This window comes from Schistocerca serialis, chromosome 5, assembly GCF_023864345.2.
Source record: "Schistocerca serialis cubense isolate TAMUIC-IGC-003099 chromosome 5, iqSchSeri2.2, whole genome shotgun sequence".
Lineage (NCBI taxonomy): Eukaryota > Metazoa > Arthropoda > Insecta > Orthoptera > Acrididae > Schistocerca > Schistocerca serialis.
Window position 1 is genome coordinate 760225658 of NC_064642.1, and position 12602 is coordinate 760238259.

General features: G+C 37.3%; 1 protein-coding gene across 2 annotated transcripts in view; it reads left to right on the top strand.

The window, feature by feature from the left end:
• LOC126481205 (uncharacterized aarF domain-containing protein kinase 5) overlaps positions 1–11939 on the top strand; it is a 164905-nt gene extending 152966 nt beyond the window's left edge. For both annotated transcript variants that reach the window (XM_050104803.1, XM_050104805.1), the window contains exons 10-11: positions 6757–6924; positions 11637–11939. In XM_050104803.1, coding sequence (XP_049960760.1) covers positions 6757–6924; positions 11637–11736 — 268 coding nt within the window. In that variant the 3' untranslated portion in view covers positions 11737–11939. The remainder of the gene's footprint in view (positions 1–6756; positions 6925–11636) is intronic.
• Positions 11940–12602: the final 663 nt, after the last annotated feature.

Here is a 12602-nt window from a genome sequence, read left to right on the forward strand (position 1 = left end):
TGCATATCAAAGTTGCTCCACCTGCTGACAATGATGCTTACTGGATGCAGTAAAAACTTTCTAACTGCTGCAGAATTACATTTTTCATTATAAGCCTTGGCAGTGACAGTAACTAGTTCTTGTAGGAATTGTTTCAATTGTTTTTATGATAATCTCTGCCACATTTGCTTCATGTATCGGGAGTAAAATGACACAGTCATTAAGGCAGTGGACATGCGATAAGGGGAACAGGATTCAAACCCCTGTCAGGCTGTCCGAACTTATGTTTACTCTTATTTTCGTCAATTTCTGCGGGAATTGAAAAGGACAAAACCTGTTTCTTCTGTCATCCTTGTCCAGTTCCATCTCTAATAATACTACCACTGACAGCACATTAAACTATAACTTACTTATTATTTAGTTTGTACTTGGAGGTAGCCTTCTGTTAGGCTATTTTAAGGCAAATAACACCATTCTTGAAGAAATGTTTGTAGTTGATTTGTAAATATTATTATTTTAAAATTACTTGACTTGTAATTAAAATCTCATTAAATGATTTTAAACTAATAAATATAGAAAAAAATTGTGTCTCTTACAAATACAAAGTGATCCCTAAAGGGCTGTGGAAACTAGTTTTTGGAATCATATGTTCCTTCATTCATTAAAACTGGGGAAGTACAGCGGAAGCACATCATTGAAAGATATGTGGAAAAATGCTCAGTACTCCTTGGCTGTGTTTTGGCAGATGAACAACACAGGTTCTGAAAGATAGTGTTTTAGTTTAGTTTTGTACAAATGCCTGTCTTTTTTCATGTGCTAGCACTTCCTCAAAATTATGTTCTTGGACCCATTGAGATATATGTCATTAATTGCATGTGATGTTTAAGATTTAGGAAGACTTGTTGCATGATAGGGACTTTTAGATTCTTCTTTTGAAAAGCTAAGTGTGTTAATGACGATGCTACGCCAAACCTATATAGTAGTCTGTGTTTGCAATTTTTAGAAGTGAGAAACTTGTAGTACCTCAGGTGCATTTGACATATAGTTGGTATGGCTATTATGTGTAAAAGTGCCACAAGTGAATTTTACATATACTTCGGACGGCTGTCATGCATAAATGACAAAATATAAAAAAAAAATTTGAAGACTAGCAGATATGGCAGAGGACTTTAAGGGGAAAGAGACATTTCTACTGCTGCATTGCAGTTGGGCAAGACATTTGGTCAATACCATCTTCTCATTTGAAGTGTTCTGTATAAAATGATAAGGGCTTCACATATGATTACGTAAGCATTTCACTGTATCAAAGGTAGACTGTTTGTGGAAACTTGTAAAGCCAGAAACAAAGCCAGCCTGTACAAAAAGGCCTATAGGCCACCTGCTGCAGCATTTCTTTTCAGCTATTTCACTCTTAGTTGGTCTTCTGTTTCTGTTATTATGTTAAGTCATTGATAGCATTCTCCATTTCCTAATTACTCAGACACACATATCCAGATCTCTTATGTGAAGCCAATTTTCCTAAAAATACTCATATTTTGGTGTTGTTATTACAGAATATTAAAAATTAGTTAATTTGTTTCACTTGTGTGTAGATAATGATGATCTATCATTATCCTTGATTAATAATGTGGAAAGAAATGGATTGCTACTTACCGTAAAGAAGACATGTCAAATCACAGACAAGCACAATTAAGACATTCACATATAGCTTTTGGCATAGCCTTTGTCAGTAAGAGAGAGTTACACATGCACCATTCACACACACTAGCAAGCACACATGCACATTAACTCCAGCATCTCAGGCCGGAATACGGCTGGCTGTATTCCAGCCTGAGATTCTAGAGTTGGCAGTCATGTGTCCATGATGTGTGCTTGCTTGTGTATGTGAATGGTGTGTATTTGTGTGTGTCTTTTACTGATAAAGGCTATAGCCGAAAGCTAAATGTGAGTGTCTTTTAATTGTGCCTGTCTGTGACTTGATGTGTCTTCTTTACAGTAAGTAGCAATCTGTCTTTTCCTACATAGTTGATATCCGTACCTGGAGTTTCCAGTGTTTGATTATCTCTGATTATTAATTCGCCTTCAGCAGTTGGCACCTTTCACATGTATAATGGTTTTCTTTTATTTAATGAAAGAAAAAATTGAAATATGGCACTGTCGTGAAAAAGCAATTTCCCCATTTCGATATTACAAAATACTGCTTCAGTGAACATAAGCCACACACAGTTACAGACTGTCATGAAGTTATTTGCATTATTAACAGCGTGCTAATGTACTAGCTGTTGCTGTAGCTGTGTGCCGTAATCTGTTTGTGGTATAAGGATGCATTGTTACATGAGGAGGCCTACTTACTTCCAGCAAAATAGTCATTATGACAATGCACAAATTAATGAAACGGGCATACAAGAAGTAACACTTGATGGTTCACATATTGCAGAGGGAGGGACTTGAATGTCCAGAGAAATGGAATTCAAGTACATACATCTACACCTAAAAATATACTTCAGAGGCCACATTGCATGGTATGGCAGAGGCTAATTTGAATCATTATTAGACACTTTCTCGATTATTTCAAGCATGAATGAAGCCAGGGACGAAATAATTGTAAACTCGTCACAGTATGCGCACTCAGCTATCCTACGTTATTGCTGTGGTCCTTATGCGTCATTCTTGACTACTAGCTCTGTAAATTTATCCAACAGGATTCTGTGAGAACATTATCACCTTTTGTCCTAGAAATTCTGATTAAATTTCTCTACATATAGACTGTATGTGTATTGCTTGTGAGTCTAGTACCAAATCTTTGATTTACGCTGAAGAGCCAAGGAAACTTGTATACCTGCCTAATATCGTGTAGGGGGCCCACGAACATGCAGAAGTACCGTAACACAACATGCCATGGACTCGACTAATGTCTGAACTAGTGGTGGAGGGAACTGACGCCGTGAATCTTGCAGGGCTGTCCATAAATCTGCAAGTGTACGAGAGGGTGGACATCTCTTCTGAACAGTATGTTGCAAGGTATCCCGGATATGCTCAATATTGTTCATGTCTGTGGAGTTTGGTGGCCAGCACAAGTGTGTAAACTCAGAAGAGTGTTCCTCGAGCCACTCTGTAGCAATTCTGGATGTGTGGGGTGTCATATTGTCCTTCTGGAATTTCCCAAGTCCATCGGAGTGCACAATTGACATGAATGGTTGCAGGTGATCAGACAGAATGTTTACGTACATGTCGCCTGTCAGAGTCGTGTCTAGATGTATCAGAGGTCCTATATCAGTCCAACTGCACACGCCCCACACCATTACAGAACCTCCACCAGCTTGAACAGTCACCTGCTGACATACAGGGTCCATGGATTCATGAGGTTGTCTCCATACCCGTACACGTCCATCTGCTCGATACAGTTTGAAACGAGACTCGTCTGACCAGGCAACATGTTTCCAATCATCAACAGTCCAATGTTGGTGTTGACAGGCCCAGGCAAGGCGTAAAGTTCTGTGTTGTGCAGTCATCAAAGGCACACGAGTGGGCCTTCGGCTCCAAAAACCCATACCGATTATGATTCGGAGAATGGTTTGCACGCTGACACTTGTTGATGGCCCAGCATTGAAATCTGCAGCAATTTGCAGAAGGGTTGCACTTCTGTTGCGTTGAACGATTCTCTTCAGTCGTTGTTTGTCCCATTCTTGCAGGGTCTTTTTCTGGCTGCAGAGATTTGATGTCTTACAGGATTCCTGATATTCACAGTACACTTGTGAAATGATTGTACAGGTAAACTTCCACTTCATCGCTACCTCGGAGATGGTGTGTCCCATCGCTTGTGTGCCGACTATAACACCACATTCAAACTCACTTAAATCTTGATAACCTGGCATTGTAGAAGCATAACTGATCTAACAACTGCGCCATCACTTGTTGTTTTATATAGGCACCATATTCTGCCTGTATTTGAATACGCATGTATATACCAGTTTCTTTGGCACTTTCGTGTATTTAGTGTCTGCTGTCATGCTGACTGTATAAGAACTCCCAATGCATGAGTGCTACTCTATAATTGGTGACATTAGCTTTTTACAGTTTACCAGCCCCCAATCTACAAAACTTAAGTTTTGTATTTGCTTTCCCTGCTTTGCATTTTCGCATTTGGTATCACTTTAGACTATAATCTGCAGCTATTTAAGTGATGTTACAAACTTCAGAAGTTTATCGCTCATTATGTAATCAATTTCTGTCAACTTCCCTCTCTTTTCTATGGGCATTACCTTCCATTTCTCTATATTAGGAGAGAGCTGCAGTGCATAACACCGAGTGGAAATACTGCCTATGCTTTCTGTACTTCTTTACAATAATTCCGCGACAATACTTTTCTGTAGACAACAGAATTGTCAGTGATTAATCTGATAGTGCTTTTGACCTAATGTGATAAATCATTCATGTATTTTTTGAACATAAACAGACTTGTTGTGCTTCCTTGGTGACAATCAGTGTCACTTTTGTTTCTGTTGTTCTGTCCAGTGTAATATTCTGTTATCTATTAGTCCCTATTTCTTTGAGCTGATCACATATTTGCATAAAAATTGAATCAGATTTCATCTTACTCATTCGAAAATGTAGACAGACAGAACCTACATGTTCTTCTTTATGTTAAATAGTGTGTGTGTGAAAAAGGTAAACTGTGTTTCAGACATTTTGTTTTTCCTGAGACCTTGCATGTTATTTGGAAGAAGTGTCTTTTTCTCCAGCAACATTATAATGCCTGAGTATGAAAAGTGGCCTAAGATCCAGCTGGCATTACTTGCCAGTAGGGATACTGGCAAGTAATTTTCCACATCCATTTATTTTACCCATTTTATAAACAGAAGTGACATGAACTTTGGCCAATCATATAGGACCATTTATTTTCAATAAACATGATCTAGGAAATAATCAATTTAGGAAAATAGCAATTGTGCAAAGTAGATCAATGTAAAATGGAAAAGGAATATCGTTAATGCCTCGTTAACTTTGAGTCTCTGCCTAAAAGAACAAGAAATGGCATGTTCAAAATTGTAAGCCATTAACATGTGCTTAAATATGCTATTAGAGACTAATTTATCTGACACTAGGAAAAATAAAATGAGCTACTAATTCTTCTGAAACTTAATAATATGTATAAAGTGAAGTAATAAAATTCAGATGGATATGAATGAAGACACTTTATGCAGTGTCTCTCTATGAGGTGCATCATTAAACAAACAATATTGCATAGTTTGTAAACATTTTAATTATAAGCCTTTAGAAACTAGTGGAAAAATGTAGGTAAGGTAAGTACAGATTTACGTACTATATGCATTTGCCCACAGTAACTGCACGCAAGTAAGAAGTCAGCAACCAAATGATATTTCATAACTAATCTGGTCCTTTCAGACTCTCCTCTACCTGGAGTGTCTCTTTGGTGACTTCCTTACCTAACATTCAGAATAGTATACTTTTTTTCCAAATTTTTCCTCTCTCTTTCCAGATGAAGGAACATTACAATTCTAAAAGACGGTGTGTACCAGTTTGCTGTTGCTCCCTGGTCAACAGTGTTCCCCTTCTCTCTTCTCCCTTATATTTAGTGCCATTTTGAAGACTGTTTACATAAATGATTATGGAAATGGTAATGATTTGGCAAACCCAACTGTAACAATAATTTTTGTTTTTTCAATAAATAATTTTATTTCTGAGGATGTGTTGAAAACGGGGAAACAGAACTTGTCCTAAAAACAAAACAGTGGCAGAAAAAACTATATAATATCAGTGAATATGATAAAATTTGTAGAGGTAACGACTTGCTGTACAGAGAAAGTGGGGAGGTATTGGCTAAGAACATAAACAAGGAGTTGAATCCATTATTTCTATTCTAATTTGTTCTTTTTTCCAGTATCACATTAACAGTGATGAAAGGCATTTTTGTGGCAACAGATAATTATATTGGTTATACAGAAAATTGAAGGCCATTACTACTCATCTAATACTGGAATGGAGGATGAAGAGGAGGAGGATCATCATCTGACCAGTGGCATTATACATATTATACCTGGATCATAATTTAAAAAATGGTTGACACTAGGCTGTTTACAGTATGGCTACAGTAGCAACAAACAGTCAGATCATGCACTTGGTCACACCTAGTGTTCTGTTCACTGCCTTTATATTGCTGCCCTACCTCAGATGATGATTACCACTATTTTTCTGCAGATTAAGAATGTGACCACTAATGTAATGTGCTCTGTTCCCCTGTGCAGCATGTTCATTTTACACAACAGAATGTCTAAAGCCAGTAGTGAAAGAGAGACAGAAAAGTTTTACAGTCCTTCAAAGGAAATTCAGTACTGTGAATTTGCCAGAAGTGTCCTGGTCATACTGCATGTGTGAGGTGACAACGAACAGAAAAAACTGATGTTTTCTGTGCTCAACTGTCAACCACTTTGCCGTTTCGATATAAGTGTAGTTCAAATGAAAAATGGAAATTTGAAAGATTTGAGAATCCATTCTCCCTCTCCTCCTCTCCTCTTTTTACCATTCATATGTTCAGTTTTAAGGTGCTTGGTGATTTTCCTACCACTAGTTAAAACTTCATTTTGAATACATTATATACGTGACACTTTTTTCTGGGTGCCACATTTTTGTGTGTTATGTTCTATTTTTTTGTCCACTGTTCTGTCCTGAAGGTTAATTTCTGATGTAGTTTTTATAATTTTCTAATGATCTGAGTGTTGTCATTTGTCATTACATTTTATCTTATCTCAATTGCAGGAACATAAACACAATAAGAGCAATAGCAAAAGAGCATGGCGATCCTGTTGACCGCTACACTGTGATGGCTAGAAGTGCAACTCAAGGTGCCTTTAAATTTGAAGGAGCTGGCCTCTCCCATAAAGTCTTGGCCTTCAGAGAAAGGACATCTTTTGAAATGAAATTATGGTGAGATAACAAGTGTTTTATTCTCAGTTACATAATAGTATAAGCAGCATTTGAAAGACAAGTATGTCTCGGAGAGACAAATGTATCTTCATCTTCTTATTTGATACATAATCTGCAAATAAATGGTGATAGTAAAGATTGCATACAAATTGCAAGAGACAAACATATGTTTATAGCATTTTAAAGGTGTAGAGAAAGCATCTGACAAAGTTAACTGCAAGACACTCTCCGAAATTCTGAAGATAGCAGGGATAAAAGACAAGGAGTACATGGTTATCTACACAAACCAGACTGCAGTTTTAAAGAGTTGAAGGATGTGAGGGAGGCATTAGTTGAGGAGGAAGTGAGACAGGGTGTAGCATATTTGCCACCTTATTCAGTCTCTACGTTGATCAGGCAGGGAAGGCAATGAGAGAGAAACTTGGAAAGAAGATCAGGAGAAGAAATAAGTGTTAAGGTTTTCCGATGACATTTAATCCTATCATAGACAGCAAAGAAATTAGAAGGGTAGTTGGATGAAATGAAGAGAGGTTGTGAATATCAGTAAAAATAAAACAAGAGTAATGGAATACAGTTCAATTATATTAGACAGTGCTGAGGGGAATTAGCCCAGGGGAGGAGCAGCCATAAGTAGCAGCAAATAGCCTAGAAATGTAATAGCGGAAACTTACGCAAGAATGCATTAGCTCCGCATGAGATAGTGCACAGCAGTGACATCTAGCAACTCGAAATGATAACTACACTATGATCGTCCACTAGCACGTAATACACACATGAAATGAAGCATGAGATGTCTTGGATTTGGCTCTCATACATAAAGAAATGGGCACAAGAGGGCATTTAATGAATCATAGGTTGGGAATCTTGGCATAAAGGAAATATTTTTGCTGTGGAATAAACAATTTTATTTGTCAGAGAACTGAATGTGAGACTAATCACTACTTACAATTGACGTCTTACAAAAGTTATTTCATCACACATGCATAATTTTCTGCAGTTTGACATTGTTTTTCATTGACGGAGATGCAGAAGAGTAATTAATTTTATTTACATATGCTTTAATCAGCACCAGAAAGTATTTGTTGTCCAATAAGAGGAAACAGTTTTCACAAACATCCTCTACAACAGCACACTGACTCGTCAGCCTTATTTAGGGAGCTAATTATTTAAAGGCCTGCCTCAAGGTTCAGGCTTGCTGCCCGTTTTCCACGACCACAGAACAACTGGAATACAGAAACAGTAGAATTCACTTAGTAATGAAATCAATAGGAAATGCAAGGAAGCTAAGGTAAAGTTGCTACAGAAAAAGTGCAAAGAAATCTAACTGGAAATTGTATAGAAGTCAAAATAATTTTCAGATAATTTAAAATAAATTCTGTTGTTGAACACAAAGGAAAGAGCAGATAAGTGGAAAAAGTATGTTGAGGGTTTCTACTAGGGCAAGGAACTGTCTGCTGATGTGACAGAAGGTGATATGGATATCAACTTGGAAGACCTAGAGGACCCAGCATTAGAGTCTGAAAGAGCTTAGGAATATGTGCGACAAAACAATTCAGAAGGAGTAGATAACATTCCTTCAGAATTTCTTCCCCCAGTGCTCAACAGACTGTTTGTTCCACTCAACATATCCTGTAATTCTTCCTGATTTCCGCAGACAATAGCTATGTTGTCAGTTAATCTTATCAGTGGTATCCTTTATCCTGAATTTTGATGTCACATCCAAACCTTTTTTTATTTACATAATTGTTTCTTTGATGTACAGGTTGATCAGTAGAGGAGACAGGCTGTTGCATCTCTGCCTTGCCCTTTTTAATCTGAGAACTACTCTCTTGCTCTTTGATTCTTATTGTTCCATCTTGGCTTGTATATGTAATGTGTATTATTCATCTTTCTCAAAAGTGTGCACTATCCTCTCCTTCTCCTGAGCACTGGGGGAAGTGGCAACCAATCGAAAATTTAAGTTAGTCTGTAGAATCTGAGAGACTGGCAACATACAAAGAGATTTCAAAGAATATGATCCACACAACCCTAAAGATAGCACTGACATAAATTTAAGTAGCATCACAAAATAAGCTGACATAAATTTAAGTAGCATCACAAAATAAGCTTGACACCTCGTGCATCCAAGTTGTTGCTCAGAATAACAGAAAGCAAAATTTAGTATCTATTACATGATGATCAGTTTGGCTTTAGGGAAGGTAAAAGGCACCAGTGAGACAGTTCTGATGTTGTGCTTGATAATGGAAGCAACAATTAAGAAAAATCCTTGCACCTTCATAGGGATTGTCAACCTAGAAAAATCTTATGGCGATGTAAAGTGGTGCAATACATTTTAATTGTATTGGAAAACTGGATGCACTATTGGGAAAGATGTGTAATATAGAATGTGTACAAGAAGCAAGATGGAACAATAAGGTATGGACACAGTCTGTCTCCTCTACTGTTCAACTTGCTTATCGAAGAAGTAATAAAGTCTATAAAAAATGATCAGAAATGGCATTAAATTCTGAGTGAAAGGGTGTTTCTGATGAGATTCACTAACAGCATTGCTGCCCTCTGAAAGTGAAGAATAATTAAGGGACATGTTAAGTGGACAGTCTACAGAACACAGTTATTGAGAGTAAGCCAGACAGATGAAAGTTTTGAGGAGTAGCAGAAAGGAGTGCGACAAAAAACTTTACGTGAAGTAAAGGAATTCTGCTACCTTGGAAGCAAGGAGGATACAAGAAGCAAACTAGCACAGACAAAGAGAGCAATTTGAGAAAGGAATGTCTAAGAATGTACAGTGTTGCATGAAAGAGAATCGTGGGCTCTGTGAAAACTGGGCAAGAAGAGGATTGAAGCATTTGACATGTGGTGTTCCAGAAGAATGCTGAAAATTAGAGTGATGAGATAAGAAATATTGCCACAGAATCAGTGACAGTGGGAATATGTGGAAGAAGTGAACTGGAAGAGAGAGACGACAGGACGTGCTGAGGCATCAGGGAATAACCAGAGGGAGGTATAGCGAACATAAATCCCACGGGGAGGTAAAGACTCTAAATTATCCTACAAATAAATGAAGGTATTGAGATGAAGAAGTTTTCACAGGAAATTGAGATTACACAAACCTACCAGTAGGCTTTTCTTGTGTGACCAAATTAGATATGTTAAAGTAAATGCCGATTTTCCATTGCTAAATACACATGAATACAATAATTTCTTTGCAAATGCTCCATTCTCACAACACTTCTGAGCAGGAATTTCATTGAGTTTGAGCCTTGTGACTATGTGCAAACATAGCTGATAGCTAATGTGTCTACAATAATTAGCAGTTCTCATTTTTTATTCTGTAATCCCTCTGCGCACACTCTCACACACCATATGCGTATATAGTGTTATAAACTGCTATAATTATTGTCTGGAGTACAGTAATTCATAGCTGAAAACAGCATACACACTAGCTCTTTTTCTAGCAGTAGTACACACATTCAACTATACTATCACACATTATTGTCTCTTAGTTTTTCAAAAATACTTCCTTATCTGATATTTTACACATAATTTGGTGCTATTGCATGTGTGTGTTCCTGTGCAATATATCAAACAATGGAGAGTCCAGGTTAGAACATCAGCAGTTATGAAGGATAGATTGCTACTCACCAAAAAGATGACACATTGAGTTGCAGACAGGCACTATGAAAAGACTGTTACACACAGAACTTTCAGCCAAAGCCTCTTTTCTAAAGAAGGTTTTGACAGGAATTTTAATGTACAGCCTTTTCTTTGTACCTGTTTGCAACCAACATGTCGCCTTTACGGTGTGTAGCAATCTATCCTCGTAACTGAATGATATGTCACTAATTTCACACAGTTACATTTAAATTATTACTTTTTCAGTTTTAATTAGGAAGTATTTATGTATAAGTTACTACTACCATTTCCTTTCCCCACAACACACACTCTTAAAGACAATTTAATATTTGCTTAGAAATGTTGTATGATTAACATCTGTAGTTATGTTATTGTATGCCTCAGTTATGTAGCAATGGTAGATAAGTATTTGAGTAGAAGTTTTAATGTGCCCACAGTACAGCTTCACATATATTTTTTAGTTTAAGTGCATACTGTCAAAACACTACTATGACATCACTCAAATGATCACGTGTAGGGCTTGTCTACCAAAGATGAGTTTACACATCTTTACAGTTGTTGTACAGTGCTAATATTCAGAATTGTGACTGGCTGTGGAATGTAATGTTTTCATGTTATTGATTTGCATTGTTTTTGTTATGAAAGGTAGAAATGAGTCCTGTCTGTGGATCTTCTCTCTGAAGAATAACAGATGCCATTTCTAATTATAGAAAGCCATTTCTCTATGTGGGAAACAGCAGAAGCCAGAAGCATTTAAACTGTCAGTGTTTATGTTTAAAGTTCCGCCAACCTTTGCAAGTAAATAATATTCTGGCATAGTAACAGCTGTTGTGTCATTGCCATGAAATGTTGTCTTTGTTTTGTTCTGAACAAAAAAAGATTTCATTTTACGTGCAATATTTAAATTTTTGTTGCCAATGCAAGTCACTTTTAAATCGATAGTTGCTCCAAATGAAGACTGAAACAAAATTTCTATTTTTTTAAGATTGCAGGTTGTCATTCTACACAGTTCTCCTTTAGCACAATTATTTGCTGATATATAGTAGTAAACAATTTAATATTTATTTCAATTGTCGCAGGTATGGTCGGTTAAGGTACGCACTGCTCCAGTACATAATAAGAATTTTACAACTATTTGGAAGAGCACCAGATGCCATAGTTGGAGCAATGAATGCATAAATCGAACAGTTGTGATACCAAAGTTACTATTTACTATGTACATCAGTGTTCAGTATATTGGAGATCAGTGCAAATGATGTGTTATAATTTTGATACCTCACTTTGCCATATATTTTATCTCAAACTATTCAACAAATGTTATTGTTATATTCTTGTAAACGGCTTTAAAGAAATAATAAAATTTTAGTAATCATTTTTGTAAATAGTGTGTTTTACTTGCATCATCCATTCTATACGTTATCATCCTAAGAAACTAATTTTATCAATATAATAGAGGGAAACATTCCACGTGGGAAAAATTATATATAAAAACAAAGATGAGGTGACTTACCGAACGAAAGCGCTGGCAGGTCGATAGACACACAAACAAACACAAACATACACACAAAATTCAAGCTTTCGCAACAAACTGTTGCCTCATCAGGAAAGAGGGAAGGAGAGGGGAAGACGAAAGGAAGTGGGTTTTAAGGGAGAGGGTAAGGAGTCATTCCAATCCCGGGAGCGGAAAGACTTACCTTAGGGGGAAAAAGAACAGGTATACACTCGCACACACGCACATATCCATCCACACATACAGACACAAGCAGACATATTTAAAGACAAAGAGTTTGGGCAGAGATGTCAGTCGAGGCAGAAGTGTAGAGGCAAAGAAGTTGTAGAAAGACAGGTGAGGTATGAGTGGCGGCAACTTGAAATTAGCGGAGATTGAGGCCTGGCGGATGACGAGAAGAGAGGATATACTGAAGGGCAAGTTCCCATCTCCGGAGTTCGGATAGGTTGGTGTTGGTGGGAAGTATCCAGATAACCCGGACGGTGTAACACTGTGCCAAGATGTGCTGGCTGTGCACCAAGGCATGTTTAGCCAC